The 21,254-nt window shown below is 48.2% G+C and overlaps 2 protein-coding genes across 3 annotated transcripts in view; both read right to left on the bottom strand.

Moving 5' to 3' along the window:
- Positions 1-1,968: 1,968 nt before the first annotated feature.
- Positions 1,969-8,950, bottom strand: AIRIM (AFG2 interacting ribosome maturation factor). Of its 2 annotated transcripts, none has more exons than XM_028739224.2 (5): positions 8,619-8,950; positions 6,254-6,535; positions 5,147-5,326; positions 4,412-4,530; positions 1,969-3,986 (listed from the first exon to the last, which is right to left on the bottom strand). In XM_028739224.2, the coding sequence occupies exons 1-5, from the start codon at positions 8,933-8,935 to the stop codon at positions 3,838-3,840; spliced, it is 1,047 nt and encodes a 348-aa protein (XP_028595057.2). In that variant the 5' UTR covers positions 8,936-8,950; the 3' UTR covers positions 1,969-3,837. The 2 variants fall into 2 exon arrangements, with proteins under 2 accessions (XP_028595057.2, XP_028595060.2); XM_028739227.2 differs by having other exon boundaries at positions 1,969-3,961.
- A 3,942-nt stretch (positions 8,951-12,892) lies between these two features.
- The window catches only part of EPHA10 (EPH receptor A10), a 29,011-nt gene continuing 20,649 nt past the window's right edge, over positions 12,893-21,254 (bottom strand). Inside the window, exons 11-17 of the mRNA XM_028739228.2 lie at positions 20,676-20,861; positions 18,874-18,935; positions 18,560-18,763; positions 16,553-16,702; positions 16,151-16,344; positions 15,819-15,983; positions 12,893-15,350 (exon numbers count right to left, since the gene is read on the bottom strand). Of these exons, the coding sequence (XP_028595061.2) occupies positions 15,236-15,350; positions 15,819-15,983; positions 16,151-16,344; positions 16,553-16,702; positions 18,560-18,763; positions 18,874-18,935; positions 20,676-20,861 (1,076 nt within the window). The 3' untranslated portion in view covers positions 12,893-15,235. The remainder of the gene's footprint in view (positions 15,351-15,818; positions 15,984-16,150; positions 16,345-16,552; positions 16,703-18,559; positions 18,764-18,873; positions 18,936-20,675; positions 20,862-21,254) is intronic.

The raw sequence follows: 21,254 nt of genomic DNA, 5'->3' as shown, positions 1-21,254 counted from the left end.
CACTTAAAGAGAATCAATAGCAGGTGCTGGAAAAGGCCTCCCTATGCCCAAGTCCTTGAGGGTCTGCTGCTGCCATCACCAGAGTAAAGAAAACTAACCTAGATGGTCTTATTCACAGTAAGGCAGCTTAATCTTCTCATTTATCCAAGAAGGTGGCTTAGAGTGGCTCTTTGGGGTTCCTTTATTCTGAGGCAGGCATCCCCAACCTGCGGCCCTCCAGATGTTTTGGCTTACAACTCCCACAATCCCTAGCTAACAGGACCAGTGGACAGGGATGATGGGAATTGTAGTCTAAAACATCTGGCAGGTTGAAGGTTAGGGATGGCTGTTCTGAGGGGTCCATTTAAAATCCCATCTTCCCAGCTGGCCCTTTCCAACCACATTTTGGCATTTTCAGAAGGACAGAATAGTTGCATCAGCCCACTGCCGCAAAAAGCAAACAAAGTGCCTTCTTACGGCATATAGAGGCTTACACCATAATTAATTAGCGAGTCTCTAAGGTGCCACAAGACTCTGTTGTTTTTATAAGATTCCATTTGTCTTTAATAATTTGACCTTCAACATATGTCCCCTGATGGGATAATTCTATTAAGTTCTCTGATGTGAAGGGGTCGTACGAGCGGAACCTGATGGTTCTATTTCAGCGCCACAAGTTGTGTGTTTTGCTCTGTAACGAATTCCAACCGCTTCTCAACGTCCATCTCAGCCTAATGTGTGTGACGGTTTTGGGTTACTGCCTCGGAAAGGCGCACCGCCCTGCCTAATTGGTTTCAGGTCCGCAGCTGGGTGCAGTCTGAGACGGGCTTGGCTTTTGCTCTGCTGGGGTGAGTGGCACCTCTCAGGCAACCTCCACTCCCCAAAAGGCCCTCCAGCAGAAATCACAAATGATTCCTTGGGTGACATCGCCCCAGAGCGGTTGTGTGGGGTGGGGGTGGGGCGCGATCCAGAAATGTCAGCTGTGGGCTTGGCCCCAGAAATGTGACAAGGCTGCCATTTCCATGCACTGCTGGCAAGATGTGATAAACCCTGCCAGATCCACCAAAGCAAATGAGAACGCAAGCTAAGCATGTTTGCTACTATGACACAGCCATGCTCACAACTGGCCTGAAGGACATATTTCTGCAGGATGCGTGAAGATGGACAGAAAGCAATAAGAGAAGCCCCTTTTCCGTTTCTCTGGCTTAGGGTTTCCCAAACTTGGCTCTCCAGCTGTTTTTGGACTACAGTTCCCATCACCCCTGGCCACTGGTTCTGCTAGCTAGGGATGATGGGAGTTGTAGTCCAAAAACAGCTGGAGACCCAAGTTTGGGAAACTCTGCTCTAGCTTCAGAGTCTGCAGACCCTCCAACTTCAACAGCCACTTCTTGCATTCTTCAGCTTCTTGTTGTCTTTGCTGCAACAGGCTGCTCTTCTGGCTGATTTATTTGGAGGCCACATGGAAAAGAGAAAGTGCAGCCAAGTGTAGACTCAGCCGGTGGGAGATCTGATGCTCTGAGCACAAGAGGCAGAAGCACAGCTTGTCGCTTCAACAGCCGCAACACCAAATGCAGGGAAACTCCTCTACAACTCCTTGCAGCAGCTGTGCAAGGTGCTCTTGGGCTGCCTTCCTGTGTGTTGCCTCAAACCCATCCATCACCATTTCCAGCCAGAAACACTACATTAGTAGAGCCGTGCAATGTTAACAGTGACAGGTGTTTTGTGGGTAACAAGCACAAGCACCAGATGACCGTAGGAATGCACAGCTTTGATGCAGATTGCCCAGATGGGGGGGATCAAAGGCACCTGCTGGTCACGTGTCCTGCTGGAGCCCTGCGCTGCTCACTCCTGGAGGCAGCAAGGGTGTGTTTGTGCGAGATGGTAAACCTTCTGCTGCCATCACCCACTCCAAGCTGCTTAGTGTATTTTAAGTATTATCATATGTGACGATAAAAATGCATTTGGTAAAAAGAAAAGAGATGGAAAATGTAGTAAAGGAGGACCAGGAGCTAAAAGCACTGGGCTATTTAATTTTAAGAAGTTTTAATGAGCCTTTTAAGAAATGCAAAAAGAGAAACAAGCACAGAGGAGGTAGAATAAAACCAGGGTGAGTTTAAAATGCTATTGTAATGACTTTCATCCCAGCTTTCAAGACATCTCACAATAAAGTGTTATCAATAATAAAATAAACCAATTATATTTGAAGACAGGCGATTTTTCCCGTTGCACAGAGGTGGTATCTTCCTCTAGCAGGTGTGCAGCAGGGCTGTTTAAAATACCAGAGTATGAAATGAGGAACGACCACTCACCTAATATGCCAAATAAGAGAGGCAAAGAGTTTTGCTTCGCCCTAGCCGCTCCCTCTGTAGGAAGGTCTGCAAGCGCCCTCAAGTGGACACACAGCATGCAGGGAAGCAGTAAGAACTCAATCACATTTTGTTATACAGTCACAAACACTTTAAAAGCTGAATAGTTTCCTTCCATAGATACAGTGATGCCACAGTATAGAAACGGAAATATTACCAACCTTCTTCACAGGGCTGTTGGGACAGGACACTTTGCAATTTAACAGTACCACTGAAGTAATACATACAAAACTGATTTACAGTAGCTGACTGCTCAAGCCTGCTTCTCAAGGGGAACGGCACTTCCACCAAAAGTGGGGGAAAGCTGTGGGAGGGATAAGGCACAACCCTTTTCATCTTCACTCCTAACAACTGCAAGGCAATTCCTGAAACTCCAAAGGGAGTTCATTCAGTCCAGCATCCTGTTCTCACAGTGACCAACCAGATGCCCACAGGAAGCGCCAGAGCAGGACCTGCATGCAATAGCACCCTTCCCACTTGTGATTCTAGCAACTGGTATTCAGAGCAATAGCGTGTCTGACAGTAGAGGTAAAACATAACCACCATGGCTAGGAGACATGGATTGTCTAATTCTCTTTTACAGGTATCCAATTTGGTGTCCGTTACTACATCTTATGGCAATGAATTCCATAGTTTAACTATATGCTGTGTGAAGTACTTTCTTTTTCCATCCTGAATCTACCAACATTCAGTTTTGTTGGATGGTCCCAAGTTCCCCCAGACCCCTTACTTGCCCTTTTTCCAAACTAAAATGCCCCAAATATTGTAACTGTTCCTCATAGGGCAGCTATTACATCCCCTTGATCATTATGGTAGCCTTTTTCTGAACCTTTTCCATTTCTGCATTTCTGCATATGGTGCAACTGCACCATAGATTTGTATAACAGCATTGCTATATTGATCTTCTTCCAGTTCCTTCTATCGTAGACATTCTTCCCCATTTGTTGAATTTGATAGCATTGTGGTCACTGTTCCAAATCAGTTCAACAACACTTATATTTTACACCCATTTCTGAGTGCCACTTAAATGATGAACATTACTTCTCCTCTGTCTGGTGCCATGACCAACTGTCATTAGGGTATCTAGAAATGTTGCCTCTTTGTTGTGGCTAAATACAAAATCATGCAGGCTATGTGCATCTATTCCTGGAAAAAGGGGCACCTGGCTGATCTTCTGGAGAAACTACCCCACAGATCCTCACCCAGGCTATGCTTCTTGCAGCTGCTCCACTCTGGACAGCTACAGGCACAAGAAGAAAAGGGACATTTTGCACTCCAAGGGTGCGACATCAAGTTTAATTTACAAAGAGGCACCTACCAGAAATGGTGGCATGTGGCTCAATAAGGAATGATCCCCAGCTACTTTTTCACATACTCTTCATTTCAAATCTGAGGGCCAGCACCAGCCCAGGTCCCCACACAGAGCAGGATCCAGAATTGTGCATCTTCTGACTGCAGGGCTGGGGAGCTCCATCCGAACAAAAAGCAGCCCTGTTTAAGGTCTGGGCCTCTTCACATGGTGGTGAACTGTCCCAGGAAAGCTGGCCTCTCTGGGGAAGATGAACAAGTTCCATGTCCTCACACAGCTTCCAGAAAGAAGGAGACCTTCAGCAACACTTCTGAGAGACAGATCAGAAGAGGGCTCTTTGTGAGGAACAGGTCATGGGTAAAACTTCAAAGCAGGGATACTGCAGGTGCAAAGCACTGTCATTTTCTATAGGCCAATATTGGTTCAGTTGTGCACCTGTTCACAAATGATGGGCCTGTTGGTGGCTATTTGCCAGTGGCTAAGACTTTCCCGTCAAAATCTTACCTCTGCCTTGGACCCTTGCCCTGCATCAGCACTAGCGCACTGCCTTATGTGGCAGGAATGGTGTAAGGATCACAACAAGGCAGTGTACGTGAAGGTGCACTGAACACTCTCCCAGTATTAACATTTATGATACCCAAACATGAAGCCTCCATATTCATGGTACTATACCTCTATCCAGCTACTAGAAGCTGAGGGTTTGTGTTTGCTATTGATCCCACCTCATCGCCAAAGACATGTTCCACATTGGTGTCATTACCTTCTGCTGTGTTTTGGAGGCCCTGCTGTAGCACCTGCTCCCAGGCCTTTGGAAGAGCTTGCATCTCCATCAGGTTCGTGTAGCTGACCTGAAGGAGGAGAAACTTGAGCCCCAAGTATCTTTTCAGGTGTTAAGGACAGATAAGCAGCCAGCTCAAAGTGGAATGACAGAGACTCATTTCCACTCACCCTGCTCCATGAAAATGGGGAAAGCCCAAAGGGGCTCAGTCAAAGGAGGTAGTACAATAACCTCAAGCTACACAAATCAGAGGGGCAAATGAGAGCAGTCCAGCACAGGATTATTTGGTAAATTTACATCTTGCCAGATGCCCTCAGCAGGAGCTTTTCAGGGGCGGTGAGAAGAGCTGAACTCCATGGAAGGAAAGGAGTGTTTCTGGGGGCAGAGGGCTTGAAACCTGCCTCCTCCACACTTGCACAGCTTGAAAAGTTGTGGGAGAATGGCTTTGGGGCTGGGGCCCTGCAACTCTCACAAGTGACAACTGAATCAACAGTGAGGCATCTTATCCAGAGCTGGAGGCAACAAGGATTCTGGAGTGCTAATGTTGTTTTCTTTTACTGGCTTGTGTTTCAGTGTTTATTGCTAAACTGAACTGTTAGCTATCTTGGGGGTCTTTTTCAAGACAGACATAAAGGCTGCATAGATAAGTATTTTAATAAAGGTCTGTTTCTGGAGAACAGGAGGACCTTGCAGATGCATAACTCTTTCAAAGGATACACACGGTGGTAAAATTCTTCAACATCCAGAAGCCACTCCAGCATGTCTGCCAATGAGGGGCACGATGCAGAGCGCTGGAAGCTTGTCTCCAGGCTTAGGCCATCTCTTGGCTGCTCACAGAGCCGGAAAACGCTGTCCACACGGACCCCAACAGTATCCCTCACTTTCTGGAGCGCCATTCTACACAAAACAAAGACCACTCATGTCACACTCTGGGGTGGTTTCCATAGAGATCAATCACCCAGAGAAACTACTGGTTCATTTTAAGTGTGCTAATACTGGCTTTCATCATACATTGTTACATTCTCTCTTATTTGCACTTCCGCCATATTGTCTGAAGGGCCTTGCACAAGTTTAAGACGGGGTGAGAATCTGGCTTGCACATCTCTACTGCCCAAGCTCAGGTTGGAGGTGAGAAATTTTTGGCTGATTCTCTAAAACAGGCATAGGCAAACTTGGCCCTTCAGACGTTTTGGGACTACAACTCCCATCATCCCTAGCTAACAGGACCAGTGCTCAGGGATGATGGGAATTGTAGTCTCAAAACATCTGGAAGGCCGAGTTTGCCTATGCCTGCTCTAAAAGCTGTGTAGACAATTTAAGCAAAAGACAAACGTTGCTAATTTGAACAAAGGTCTTACCTAAATTCAACCTGTTGCAATGGGAACGGTGAGCTGAGCTTGGGCAGCTCACTAAGAACTGCCACAAAGCTCACTGGGTAGAGCCAAGGGAAGCCAGACTGAGCTACCCCATGTGGGCTGCTGTTATGAAAATAAGTAAAAACATGAAACTACTTTTTTTAAGTGGGAAAGTGCTACATAAATAACTGATTGGAGCCAAACAAAGTCAGCTGAACTTACTTGATTTCAATGGGAATTAAGTTCAATTAACTTAAGATCTGGCTCCAACCCAAATAAATTTAGATGTACTTTTAAGATGTCATAGTTGTAAGTTATAGAGTAATAATATAGAATTCTTCATGCCTGCAAAAAACTGTCAGCTGCCAAATAATTTTGACGGGAACTTTTTTCACACTGTGAATGACCCAGAGAGCTGCAATTCCCCCTCCCTTCTGCCCTACCCACAATGCAAAGCAGATGCCCTTACAGGTGGTCCTGCTGCAGCACCTCCAGCAAAGCCTCCATGGCACATTGCTGCTTGTGCCTCAGCCTCTCTGGCAGATCTGGGAAGTCTCGCAGGGGGGTGTTGGCAAAGGAGACCTTCTGGGAGGCCTGCATCTGCTCAGCCAGGTTGGCCAAGGAACTGAGAAGAGGTGTGCAGGCAGCTAGCACTCTCTTCCAAGCCTCGTGTTGCTCCTGGAGAGCACGGAAACACTCCTGCAGGGCACCGTGAATGGTGTGCAGGGAACTGGAGTCCCCAGAAGCCATCCTGGAAACAAAACACAGAAGTCAGGTCAAGAAGCAGCCCAGGTAACAAGACTCCGGCTACACCAGGCTTGGCTCAACCTGCCCTTTCCCTCACTTGGCTTGTCACACATCTGCATCAAAAACAAAGCAGACATTTCCTTTTGCAGAGCATCAAACATGTTTGCAGGACTCAAAACAAGTTAGTTAAGTCATAGCAGTAGGCTGAATCAAAACTGAATCAAAACCATACACATACAAACACACACACTACTGTGTATCATTTTTTTAAAAGAATACCTGGTTTAAAATGAAATCCTAGTTTAATACCAGGAGGGTGCCAACTATGTCCCTCATCCCTCAGAGTTTAGGTAAAGCTTTGAGGAGAACAAACCCATCTTCCCTGCCTTTTTCTAGAAGGGCTGAAGGTTGCTAGCTGGGATTTCCTCATGCTATTAACCAAGTTAACAAACGGATTCTGATTTTTCATTTTTTAAAATTTCCTTCTCAATTCCTATAGCCGACTGGATTTCCTAGGTGAACTTCTCAGCCACAGTCTATCATGCCAGTCATTTACAGTGCTTTTTAATACTGTTTTCTGAAGCAATGCTAGCACAGCCTAACTGCTACAAGCAGATAATGCTCCATCACCAAGCTATCCTCATCGGTACTTTTCAGGGCCAGCTCTGGATTTCATGGCCTCCATGAAAAGCCTCACACTGCCATCTGCCCATTCCAACATACACTTGATTTAGTGTTTACTCTTAGTAGGGAGAGGGATGGTGAGGATATAGGAAGGATGATGGTAACCCTGTTGCCATGGCCAGAACATATGAACTTTGGGCAGCAGACCCACTCTGCAGGGGTTGCAGAGCAATTCTATGATCTGCCCCCAGAGATTAATGGAACCTAGTAGATTCCTGAATGCTCGGCAGGCTGGGACGGTGCGGGTTTCCCGTGGATGGAGTTGGTGATACAGTCAAAGCCTGGGTCTCACTGTGGGGTGGTGCAGTGAGATGGGATATTGACACGATTGCTCCCAGGAGTCCTCTCTGATGTCACAGAGTCTGCTCTGCATCTTGTTTACTGAGCTGCAGCGGCTGGTAGATGACCAGAGTGCAGGTGGCAGGAAACTTGTACTAAAGCTGACCGAGTGCTTGGTAGTTTACATAATTCTACCTACCAAGAAGTGCTGAAGGCAGGAAAGAATGACAACTTTGCCACCTCCACTGAAGAGCCATCCAGCAGTCACTTTAGGTGTCAGGACGCTGATCATACCAGAAGTGTTGGGTGGGCCTCTAGAGCATTCAGTGTTTGCATGACACTCTAAGAATAAAGTTGATCAGCTTTGTAGCCTTGAATGCTGCAAGTGTCATAACCCCATGGTGCCCAATGCAGCACACTCCCAAATTAAAGCGAATGATTTCCCTTTATGCTATCCAGCAGAAACAGGAGGACTTTTTCCACAGTGGCTGCCAAGGCTTGAAACACTCTGCCCCGGAAGGTCCACACACAGAAGGTCCTCCTCCTTCCACAGGCTGGCAAAACCCCCTCTGATCCCCATCAGGCATTTGGGGGAGCAGCAGAGATGCCAGGCACCGCCCAGCAAGTGTCCAGAGAATTGCATCCTTAATGTTGCTCTTGTTTTATTTTGAATCCCTGGTGTTAATTCATGAAGCGCTGCTTTTCTATTTTAACCGGTTTGCTCTCCTTTATCCACCAAGTCGGCAGCAAACTGCCACGTGTTTTCTCCTGCACCCTAAACTGCTTTGAGAGTTTAGTTTTCTCAGCGATCAAGTGGTGTATTAAATTTTATGATTTTTTTAAAAAAAAAATCATATAATTTATAATTTTCAAGACTTCTGGGCATGTTATTCCTCACCAGCACCTGCCTAGAAATTCTTACGAGGCTGATAGGAGGATTTAAATACCGAAAATATTCGGCATTTTGTAGGTGAAGCTGACACGGCTCCCTCCACCCCAAGATGGCACAGGAAGCGCTTTGCCTTCCTTGGACGGAGGTGGTGGTGGTGAGCAGGGACAATACAGCTTTCCTGACCCTGCTTCTCTCCGGCACAAAAGCCTATTGCTGCCAGGCAAGGACCTACCTCAGCCCTTCCTCGCCGGCGCTGCGCGAGTGCCGCTCGGGCCTTGGACTCCGCTGGGTGGGGAGTGGGGTGTGCTGGGAAATGTAGTCCCTTCTCTTTTTCAATCTGCGCTTGCGCGCTTTGCCTCCTCCCGCCGAGTTTCCATTGGTCCAACTCACTCTCCCGCGCCTCTGATTGGCTGGTTGCTCCGAAGCTGATAGGAAGGTGCTGGGCTGAACGGGCTTTTCGCGCGCCGCTTTCTTTCTCGGTTGCCATGGCGACACGGCAGCGGCGAGGTGAATATTGCCTGGCGACGCAGACCACACTTCTTGGAGCATGTGTAGAGCGCTCCTTTCCTCCCTCTTTCAAGGCCAGGTTTGTAAATTGCTCGAGGTGAATAAATGGATCCAGCAGCAGCATCCCAGGCTATGATTCCTGCTCCTGCAATGGGACCCCCAAAGCAGGCGGCCCAGACTTGGGGATCCGCCCACAGCACCTCCACCCGTTGCCAGGATTCAGAATCTACCTGTTGGGCCGCATTCAACCCACTACAAAGCCCAGGCCCTGGGCCAGGTTTCTCTGGGCCACTCCTGACACCCATGCTGCAGCGAAACAGAGCTGGGCATCACTAGGGAACTCCTGCCCCTCGTTGTGAACATTCTCCATGTTTCTCAAGACTTGTGTACTGATGCAACAACAGAGCATTAGCGGCATCTTTATACTGGACCATCCACATGCCATTCTACGGTATTCTGTGTTTTGCAATGCGGCCCCAAATGTTGCCACGTTAATGCCCTCAGAAATGGGACTCTTGCACTATCACCCAACAAAAGTGGGGCATTCATAGCGTAGCCTTATGAGGCTTTGCCCTCGGGTGCAACTGGCAGCGCTTCACGACTTCGACTGGGGCCCAGCAGCACCCTTTTTGCTGCTTTTCTGGGCAACACCAAAACCAGTGGCACTTCTTCTACCCTGCTGGCGGAGCTGATCAAACCCTCTTTTTGCTCGCACCTATCCCTGTGGAGCTTGCTCCCACCTATACCCTGTGGAGCTTACCTTTTTCCTCGAGGTACCTTCTTTCGGCCGTTGCTTTTTCTCCGGTCCTTGCAGTGTGTCCACTCAGGAACGGGTGGCAATTCCTCCCACGAACTTGGCAGGATGTGCACTGGAACTGCTGACACGAACCGAGCTGTTCACCACAGGGACGCCTTGGACCCACATCCCTTATCCTCAGGGAATCTGTTTTTCCCGGCCAACGCACCGAGAAATGTAGCCTTATGAGGCTTTGCCCTCGGGTGGGAAAAATATTGCACCTGGGAAAGGGAAGTGGGAGTCAACAGACACTCAAGGAATAGTTTCGGAGAAAAGGCTTTTATTTCTACCATCCATGAACTGGTAGAAGGAGCAAGTGTGATAGTCCACAAAAGCATGCACGAAGTTCACAGTCATGTGCACAAGCATATATACCCCTTTCCAGTTCCCTCCTCCTTTCTCCTCCCTCAGGAGTCCTGCCCCATGATGTGTTCCCCTGAGCATGTACAGAAAGCTGTCTTGGAACTATTGTGGACTCTTGGCAGGAAAGGGGGTGAGGGGGTTTTCAGAGTGTTCCCGTTGTTTCATTCTTGTGCTTTGGCATGGTTCCCGGAGAGAAAGCAAGTTGCAATGTGGTTCTGAGAAAGGCCTGAGAAGACAATGGCCTCTGTTCTCTACCTTGTTGCAATCTTTTAGTTACAGCAAGCGGAATGTTTCTGATGCTTAGCTAATGCCTTTTAGCTGCTGAGAAAGATGATTTTGAAAAGCTCTGAGAAGCTTTGAGCCTGCTTGGGGGGGGGGTGACTTCGGGCCTAGGTGGGGTCACCTGTCCTCACCTTCCTTCAATAGTATAAAAAGTAATAGGATTTCAGCAAGAGATTACAGGACCCGCACTGACTGGGAACGAGGCAGTACGTTCACTCTGAAAGGTCTGCAGGTGCAGTTTTGAAAGTGGGATTCTGTATAGCTGTCAGATACCATCATGAGCCATTGCTCTCATCCTCCTAATATCACAGATCTGCATTCTTGTCAGTAAAGCCAGTCACCCTCCTCCCTCCCTTCATTCCACTGGGTGGGGAAGGATGAAATCTCATAGATTCAGAGTTCACATCTTTCTACCCAGATGAATTGTCCCAGGCACATCTAGAATTAGCCTGATCCCCCTACCTTGCAGTCTTGATAACAGTTAGTCTTTGGGAGTCCAAAGAGCTGAGTCTGTTGTTCTAGATGTTGGTTCGTGGTGCAAATAGCTGTGAACCACTGGCTCACCTAGTTCAGTCTTGTCTACACTACATGGCAGCAGTTTTGACCAGCTCTGTCAGGAAACATTAAGGATTGAGTCTAGAACCTTCTGCATGAAGAGAAGCCAAAAGCCTTCCTTTGGCTCCAGAGTTTGCCTCCCTCTCCATTTCCATAATACTTGCACGTTGATAGCAGGAACAGCAAGAACCTGGAAGCCTAATTCCTGCTGCAGAATAAACAAGCATGTGGGTGAGCAAACTGAGGAGGTGTGACTGTATCTAGACAACAGGAATATGATAATGTTATTAATGGAGGAAAATGCATCCAGCTAAACCCAATCTAGACTGTTTCCTTGCCATTCCAATGTATAAGCAATGCATGCACTTTGCCATATGTCTTTTTGTGGCTCCGGAATTCATGATGGGAACTGAAACACTTAATCTTCCAAACATAATGAGAAAGATAAGGAGCTGTGGCTGACACTGAGCACCAAACAGCCACCTTCGGTAAGATAATGACTTCAATTGTTGCCTCTCTGCAGAGCACCATGATGGATGTGTACATTGGCTGCAGAGCTATTTTGGATATGGCACAAAGTGAGCATTTATCATTGCAAGCAACTGTTGGGGCGGAGCAAGCAGCCTCCTGGAGCTTGTGCCATTAGCACACTTCCAAGCAGCTGTTTCTTGTGAAGTGCTCAGAGCTTCTTCCCTCTGACCTGTTGAGGGGCCTTTGGAAAAGCTAACAAACACAGTTCATGAGAGAATTTAGTTCTGATCTTGTGCCAGGAGGCTGTTTTCCAATGTGATCCGGGCTTCGTTGCAAAGAACAGGCTGCTGTCAGTCTGATTAAAGCTAGTCCAGAGCTGGCACTTTTTAGCCAAAATATAAGACACCCAAGCTGGGTTAACATTCAGATCATTTAGTATTCAAGGAAGCAAAGGATATGATAGCAGAAACTTTCCATGAATTATTTTTATCGAGAAAAATACCACAAAGTAGCAATTAACAGTAAGCCAGGGAAGGCTTCCCAGGGAGAGAGAAAGAGGACTTGAGAGTGAATCTATGGCACAGTTGCCCAGGATGACTTCACTGTAGCATAAACATTACCAGCTTAAAACTCAGCAGGCTTTTTCTTTTTCTCAATTTGAATCTAAGCTGATTGCATCAAAACACAGTATTTTCTAAGATACAGGATAGCTATGGATTGTGACTAAAGTGTGTACCCCACTTCCCAAACCAACAGCGGGAATGCACTGGATGCAGAGTAAGCAGGAGTGTGTACACAGCCTTAGAAAGGTAAGGAGAGAGGTTCAATGAGAAAGAAGGGAGAATTACACCTTCTCTCATACATCCTTCCACGCTGTGTCAGGCACACCAGAGGAGGTGATGATTCAAGAGAGCGCAAGGATGGACGCCACCTGGGAGTTCAAGAATTCTAGGGAGGGAAAAGACAGGAGAAACTGGGGGAGGGAGTTGAAGCCCGGGGGGAACTGGCGGAGAGACAGAACTGTTTTGAGGGCATGGGCAGAGTTGGGGATTCTAGCATGCGAGGGCATATTAGACTTGGAGGGTGGGAGAGGCTTATTGCACAAAGGGAAGTGTCCTGGGAAAGCAATTTTTGAGATATGCCCCAAAGGAGAGGCCTCTGTTTAATAAAAGAAAAAAAGGGTTTAGGCTACAGTGGGGGTTTTACAGGACTTGTTGCATATCACCCTTCTCAGCATTCCCAGTGACCAATCAGTGGGTAAAGATTTGATTAGAACTAGAGGAAGTTGTGCATTCGTGATCTCGGGAGGTCCCAAACAAGCTGACTAGATGAGTTACTCCTCTCTCCATGGCAATAGACAGTTTCCGTTGCTCTTTGTAGTTAGATCCTTCCTAGCTCACCTTTACAGGTAAAAAATAAACTATGGAGACAAGGTGTTTGCTAGGGAACACATAAAATGGTGAAGGATTCTTGCTCTTGGGAAACACTGCATTAACAGCCATGCATGTGTCTTTCAGCTAATTCAAGCATACTGTATTTTATTATATTTTATTATTGCATTTATATCCCACATTTCTTCCAAGGAGCTCAAGGTGGTGTGCAGAGTTCTCCGTCCCATATTATCCTCACAACAACCCTGTGAGGTAGGTTAGGTTGAGAGACAAGTGACTGGCCCAAGGTCACCCAAACTCCCCATCTGGTGAGGTGAACAGGAATCAAGTGATTCAATTTCTTGCTCTAAAATATATTATTCTCTAGATCAAACAAAAAGATTCAAGTTGCACAGTCTCAGAGAGATGGTGCCTCATAAAGGGAAGGTAGTCTTTCCACAGAGGATCTGGACCAACTGGCTGGCAAGGCAGGTGAGAACCACCCACTTGTCTTTCAAGTCCAGCAGGCACTAATATTTTCAGTAGCCAAGAGTGGAGCCAATGATTAGGGCATGTACTTGGTTGGCTTGCCCAAAAGAGCAGGTCTTCTCCTTCCCAGCGTTCATCAGCTCTTCCTGTATTCTTCCAGAACAAGGGACAGCTGTGAGTTTCTGCATTGCTCAGAGTTCTCACCTGCAGCTTCCCTTGAGTCTGAAGCCTCTATAGCTTGTGTGTATTGGGCTGAAGAGGTAGGCATCCTGAGGGAAGGAGGCCTCTTCTCCAAAGCACCACTGGCATGGAAGGACATGGATCTCCACAATCCCCACCACAATAAATGTCAGCTGCAGCCCACGTGAGGTGCGGTGGTGCCATTCAGAGCAGCATGCCCACTGTCTGTGGTCCAGAGCTGGGAACACTCATGGGTGGAGCAAGAGAGCCCTCCCCTTTGGACTCCTTTACCTTTCAAATCTGTCTGTCTTCAGTGATTATGGAGTTGTAAAAAACAACAACCATGTACACTGATAAGCATACAGTAAACTGCTGTGGACCCAAACTAAGGAGGATTGCAGAGGCCCACTTAAGTTAGTCTATCTAAAAGCAAAAGTCTATTTGGCAAATGCCACACTGAGACAAAGAGGAGTGGGCAGTGAAGGGGAAAACCCACCAGCATGGGAGAAGGAAGAGGAGCCTGGCTCACCCAGGAGTCCCTGCCATGGCCTTCAAAATTGCATCAGGATACCTGCCTGGGTGCCCAGTGTGGCCTCTGAAGACTAGCCAGGGGGTTCCATCGTGGCTCAAACCACCACCTGCTGGACAGCACACACAGATGCTTCTTATCCTGCTGCCTGCAATGTATAATGTCTCCAACTCATGACCTGGGAAAGAACCCAATGTCCAGCAAGGAAAGGTCCTTGATCTAGGACAGCCTAGAGGCCTGCCTCTGCTTCCACCTCCCATCAGCTTTGTTCATTTGGTCCAGAGTTTGGGGAGATCTCCCCATCACCCAATGCAAGCTCCCAAGCCAATAAAGTGCTAGGAGCTGTTATGGTCCAGGCCTCCAAGAGCGCGGGTAGGTATGCTAACCTGCAGCTTTGCTGTTGACTGAGATCAGGAACGAGGGAAGGACTCCTGAATTCTGCTTGTCCTGCAGAGACCAGCTAAGTCAGCTGAAGCTTGTGATACTTTCTCTGCATCCTGCAAAGGCTGGTCTGCTTTGACGAGTCAGAAGCAATGGGAGTCTGAGAGAGAGCTATCTGTGGCTAATGACTTCAGGAAGAGATGCCATCAGAATTGACTGCTGCAAGCATTTGGCACTCAAGAGCTGGGCGGGCTGGAGCTCAGCAGCATGTGAGGCAGGATTCCTGTGCCCACTGAGATGGGATTTCCAGGGCAGGAGCCATCATCCTTCCACCCTTTAACCGATTTTCTTTCTGGCTGTGCACAGGTGAGATGCCATATTGGACAAGGTTGGCATCAACACAGTACCATCAAAGTAGCCCATACTCTTGCAGTAAACCTGTTCCCAGTTGTGCATCTTCCTGCTCTTGCCCATGTAGCCTTCATTCCAGGTAGAGGTGGAGTGTGCTGTCTTCCCATATGCCCAAGAAGTGATGGAAGGAGGCTGGGAAAGGAGGCTCACTGGAGAAACAGTCACTCTACTGCCCATTGAGGAAATTTCAATAACTGGCAGCTTCTCAGAAGATGCATTGCTCTGAGTTCAGACTCAGGGGGCTTAAGGGTCACCAGCAGACCCTCTTTCTCAGTCTCCTCTCCAAGGTGCCATTGGGGTAGATGGGGAAGAAAGAGACCAGCTCTTCAGCTGCTGCAGAGAGGTCGCTCTGGGCCTCCCATGGAAGGGGGCAGTAGGTTCCCACCACCTTCCTGCATCTCCGGGACATAGCTGCCAACATCCTCTGCTCTCAGGTAAAGTCTCAGAGACGCAGCCTCACCAGGGCCAGTGGGCAGCTCAGGTTGGTTCTGCAGACACACACCGCTGCCCTGCTTTCACACCTGCACTCCGTGGCCATGCATCTGGATCACTTGAGCCCGGAGCGCTTGGATCCCACTTAGGAGGGTCTTTTGGTGTGCCACAGAGGTGATCCCCAAGCTCAGAACATCTCTGGAATAATAAAAAAAAGTGAGAAGCCCACTCCATACCAGAGTCAGTCTGAGCACAGCAGCTCACCTGGTCCCATCAAGCAACTAAGACTGGGAAATGGGGCAGTCAGATAGAGGCTGATGGATGGTGAGGAGTGCCTCAGCAGTAGCAGAGCCAGCAAGTGGGAACTGGGTGCAAAGCACAGCAGAACACCCCTGAGGAGAGTTCTGAGAGACCATAAGCCAAGTCAGTTGTTCAGGAGGCCCAGGAAGTGTGTGTCAGACTCCCGGCTGCCACCACTCAAAAGAGAAAGCCGCCCAAGGAGCAGTAGCAGCAGCTTTCTCAGGTTAGCCTGAAGCCACCCCCAGAGCCAGGTTGCCGCCCTGCTCTCTGGGCCCTTCCCTCTTACAAGGGGCCAGAGTTGGGTGTAGCCAAGCCTATGTGTGGCTGGCTGGCAGCATCCTTCTAGAGGAGGGGAGGTTCACTTACTGTACTGTCATCCTGGCCACTGAATCCAGGTAGCAATAGCCAGCAGCCACAAAGCTGTCCTTATACCTGCTCATCTCAATGGCTTCCAGCCACTCCCCAACAGAGCTGAAGTACGGGAAGGAAGAAAAAGGGCAGTCGGAGGGAGGGAGGGAGCAGCTGGCAGTCCTGGAAAGAAAGAGAGAGGAGCTATGTGGGGACATCACAGGAAGGAAGGTCTCATGCCCCAGCACCTTCCACCTCCCCCTAAGCTCAGTTGTGTGTCAATACAGCCTCTGTCACTGCTGTTTTCTACATGGGCTTCAAGGTGGGAGGGTTGGGGATAATGCAGTCACCTGGCATAGGTGAAGATGCTGTTTCTCGAGAGCTCTGGGGCCTGAAGCATGTTGCCAAGTGTGCTATGGACCTGGGAGAATTTTGGTCTCTCAGTACAGTCCTTCTGCCAGCAATCTAGCATCAGCTGGTGCAGAGCCAGTGGGCAGTTTGCAGGAGCAGGAAGTCGGAAGCCGTCTTCAATGGCTGTTATCACCTGGAAGCAATTGTTGGAGATAGAAGCCACACCCAGCAGGAATGTGGTAGGATGCTCTCGCTTCCAACCTTTACCAAAAGCACAACCACACCCACCACATTCCCTCCCACCACCTCTGGAGAGAGGCAGAGGCCCAGGGAGTCTTGGCCTGCCCATTTTCTACTCCTCATCCACACCACCACCTCCAGCAGACTGGGGAGCCACTTACGTCCTGGTTCGACATGTCCCAGTAAGGCCTCTCTCCATAGGACATCACCTCCCACATGACAATGCCAAAGCTCCACATGTCACTGGCTGAACTGAAACGGTGGTACTGGGATGCTTCGGGGGCCAACCACAGCACCAAGCTTTTCCCACCCTGGGCACGCATAAAGAAAAGGCATTGAAGAAAGACCAGAAAATAAGTAACAATAGAAACAAAATTAATTGCAATAGGGACAAATGTAATGTTCTACACTTAGGCAGGAATAACCAGATGCACAAATATAAGCTGGGAGACACCTGACTTGCTAGCAGTAAAGTACATGTGAAAAGGATCTGGGTCTTAGTAAGCCACAACCTTAACATGAGTCACATGAGTCAACTGTGTGATGATGCAGCAAAAAAAGCTAATGCAATCCTAGGCTGCATCGACAGATTTATAGTGTCCAGATCAAGGGACGTTTTAGTACTACTCTATTTTGTTTTGGTCGGACCCCACCTGGAGTTCTGTGTCCAGTTCTGGGCATCATAATTTAAGAAGTATATTGACAAGCTGAAGAATGTGCAGAGGAAGGTGACCAAGAAGATCAAGTTTCTGGAAACCAAGCCCTACGAGGGACAGTTCAAGAGTTGGGTGTGTTTAGCCTGGAGAAGAGAAGACTGAGAAGTGTTATGATAACTATCTTCAAATATCTAAAGGGTGGTTTCAAGGAAGATGGAGCAGGCTTGTTTTCTGCTGCTCCAGACGGGACGGCCTGAACCAAGAGATTCAAATGAGAAGAAAGGTGATTCCAACTAAACATTAGGAAGAACTTTCTGATGATAAGAGCTGTTTGACAGTGGAACAGACTATCTTGGAAGGTTGTGAACTCTCCTTCTCTGGAGGTTTTTAAGCAGAGGTTGGATGGCCACCTGTCAGGGATTCTTTAGCTCTGTTTCCTGCTTTGCGGAGGGTTGAGCTAGATGACCCTTGGAATCCCTTCCAACTCTACAATTCTGTTGTTCTACAGAAAACACCACACACACACATCTGCCTCATTATGATTATTATGTATTAGATCTGTATACTGTCCTTCATCCAAAGATCACAGGGTTGTTCACAGCATAAAAATACAAAATGAGAAACGAAGTTCAGGTCTTTCCTGCTGCCAGATCCCTGTTTCCATTCTCTCTCTTCCCCACCTGCTACCGGAAGGCTGGCCTTTATACTGCACCTGCAGCACAGCTGGATTGCTCAGGGGAAACTCTGTCCCAAATTCATTTAAAATGAGCTAGTTAACGTTCAAAGCAAGGTGTGGGGGGGGGGGGGAGGAAGGGAAGTCCTGAAATATTCAGGCAATAGTTAAGTTCTCCTGCTAGATGGTTTACAATTAATATTTCATGCGGCAGCTTGTCACTTGCCCAGCACAACCCATTTAATGTCTTTCATCAAGGAAGATCACAGCAGCAGCAGGAAGAGAAAGAACAGGGAAGCCAGGAGGGCTTCCCCATTCAAAGCACAGGAAGCACCAAGGGGTGATTCCAATGCCCCTTGCAGTGCTCCCCTTATGCCTCTGCACATACAGCATACTGTATATCCGCTGCCTGCCTTCTCTTCTGCTTTCATCGAAATGCTCCAAAAATGCTCATCCTGGTGGCATCTGGAAGGTGTCATTCAAAGGCTTTGGTGTGTAATTTGATACTTAAAATGTTCACAGAATCATAAAGTTGGAAGGAACCCCAAAGGTCATCTAGTCCAACTCCCTGCAATGCAGGAATCACAGCTGAAGCTTCCCTGACAGGTGGAAAACCTCCAATGAAGGAGAATCCACCACCATTGGCAATGGAAGAGACTACTTCAGAAGGTGGTCTTCCAAGACTCTCCCTTCCTTGCAGGTTTTTAAACAGAGGTTGGATAGCCATCTGTCAGGGATTCTTCAGCTGTGCTTTCTGCATTGCAAGGGGTTGGACTAGATGATCCTTGGTGTCCCTTCCAAGGATCTATTATTCTTCCTGCCCCCTCCCAAATACATACCAGTGTGCTGAAAACCGTCTCCATCTTCTCCTCCTGGCCTACCCTGAAGCCAGAGATTTTGCAGACCAGCTCCCCATTCACTAGGACATTATGCGCTGCCAGTTTCTTGTGGACGTAGCCCATCTCGGTCAGGTATTTCATCCCAGAGGCAATCCCCTGCAGCATGCCAATCAGCTGGGAAGCCATGAGCTGCCCCTCATGCCGCTATGGGTGGGAGGAGAAAGATCTGTGAGGCTGGCGCATCAGCAGAGGACTCTGCCAGGCAGGTGGCTGGCATATAGCTCATCCCACTATCGGGGAATGGTCTCACTCACCCGCAGAAAGGAGTCCAGCACCCCATTCTCCATGTACTCCATCACAGTCATCATCGGGTTCCCTACACAGAGAAACAAGAATCTAGTCTCTGTGTCTGTCTGTCTGAAAACCAGCTAGATGAGGCGGAGGGCTCTATCTGTGACATTAGGTCAGAAAGATGTTAATCATGCACCGGTAGCAACATCACATGCATGTTCACACAGAGGCAGTGTTGTAGTGCTGTACTTCCTGCAGTAGTAACAAATTGGAGTAGATTACCTTTGAAGCGCCCTTGTGGGAGGAAGCAATTGCTTGGTCCCAGTAAGGCAGTTCCATGGAGTGATGCCATGCAAGGAGCAATTGCCCACCTGTTTATGCTGTTGCCCTAAAACTCTCCTCTCTCAGGAATAGCCTGATGAATGAAGACCAGCTGCTCAATGAACCCTTTGCAGTGAGATTGGCTTCCCAGCTTATTAAATTAGCTACAGAATCCCTAAGCATCTTAATGTTGTGGGCTGGAACTGACACATAAATGAACCTTTGGCCTCCAGAGTGTGTAGTCCCAGCATTTCTGGATAATCATCTTTCTAAACCGCATTAACCACCACAGACTCCACTGCAAGCAATTAAGAAAACCATCAGTATTCTCTCCCTGCCTTCACACAGGACAGTCACTTTCCTGAGATGGCTTTTAAATCACCCAGGCAATTAGGCAGAACTGCAGCTACACACACAAAAAAAACCCCAAGCCAGGCAGCGGCTGCTTTCATTTTTGCTGGCCACAAGTAAGTGCGTAATTATTCCAGTCCCTTAATGACTGTTAAGGAGAGGAAGGGCATTGGGGCATTTGCCTGCCTGATCACACTTTCCCCTGGTGTAAACTGTTCACAGAACCACCTGAACTGTCTCACAGTGTGAAGCCAGCATGCCCTTAAACACCAGCTCCTGCTGCTTTTCATGCATAGGACACCATGTTCCTAGAAGGAGCGCCATGTGCAGGAGGATCAGCAACCGCTGCCTCAATGCAAAGCCATCTTTTCTAAGAACATAAGTAGAGCCTGCTAGATCAGACCAATGGTCCATCTAGTAGGCCTCGATATTCCTTCAGTTTCATTGAATGTCCATGAGTTCTAGTGATATGGAAGAGAGAAAAATGTGTTCTTCGCTCCCCATGGGTGGGGGGCACAGGAGAAAAAAGACAGCAGGCTCTCTCACTTGTAGGGCTGCATTCCCTCCTAAGTCTTGGGGCTGCACACTAGCAATGGGCACGGCAATGAATGTGACCCTTATCCTTGTGCAGTAGGCGTGGGCGTAGTCTAGGGGTGGCAGGGAGGGGCAGCTGCTCCCCTTAATCAATTACATAGCTAAAAGGTTCTGCCCCCCAAAACAAAAGGCCTGTCCCCCCCCAAAAAAAATCCTGGCTACGCCCATGGCAGTAGGATACATTCTATCCACACAAAAGGCAAACTTTTTTTACACAAACACACCACACCTCCATTTTAGCAAGGAAGAGGCATCACCAAAGCAAGGAGATTCCCAGTGCCCTCAAGCAGGAACAGTTAGGGGCACTTCCTGGAAAGAATCCTAAATCAGCCTGAGGTTCCAGAATACAAACGCAGAGGTGAAATCAAACTTGGGCATCTTCTCAACATACGCTTGGCAAGGCAGCAGAGGTCAGTGCCTGATACACAGTCTTGGACCTCCCTTGAAGGTGTGCAACACAGGCGCTTCAAGGGGCTATGCAAGGAATGACTGCCTGGTGTTCTGAAGGAAGCACCATCTTCTGGCGTGCAAATGGGCAGAATCCATAAGTGCTTCTTACCTCTGGTAACAACTCCCTCCAAGCGGACAATGTTGGAGTGGTCAAACTGACCCATGATGCTGGCCTCAGTGAGGAAGGTGTGGACCTGCTTTTCGGAGCAGCTGGCTTGCAGGGTCCGGATGGCCACAGGCAGTTCCCGCTTACTGGGGAGCTTCAGGCACCCCTGGCAGATGTCTCCAAATTCTCCTGCCCAGAAGAAGGACCCGGAGTTATAACCAAACTCCCTCTCTGTGTAAGCAAGAAATCCACAGGCAACAGCACCCTCCCTCCAGACTCTGAAAGTGGAAAGGGAGCCACTGCCAAAATATGAGGCCCCCTCAGTCCCTCATGGCTTCCTACAGAAGGTTTTTTATTGGAAAAGGTCTAGCAGAGAGGAATGGCAGAGAAAGACAAAAGCTGGCATGTGCCAGTTGAGAAAGGGAGGAAAGGCGTGGGGGTGGGGTGATGCTGCAGCTCTGGGAGAAGACCCAATGCCATTGTTGTTGTTTCTCTTAAATTTCATCTAGTTTGTGCTATTGTGCTGTTTTGGATTATCTATCGCCTTTTATGATTCAGGACCCATAACTGTTCTAACACAGT

Source organism: Podarcis muralis, chromosome 7 (assembly GCF_964188315.1).
Source record: "Podarcis muralis chromosome 7, rPodMur119.hap1.1, whole genome shotgun sequence".
Lineage (NCBI taxonomy): Eukaryota > Metazoa > Chordata > Lepidosauria > Squamata > Lacertidae > Podarcis > Podarcis muralis.
Note: the sequence above shows the minus strand (reverse complement) of the source record. Positions and strands in the feature narration are given on the sequence as shown.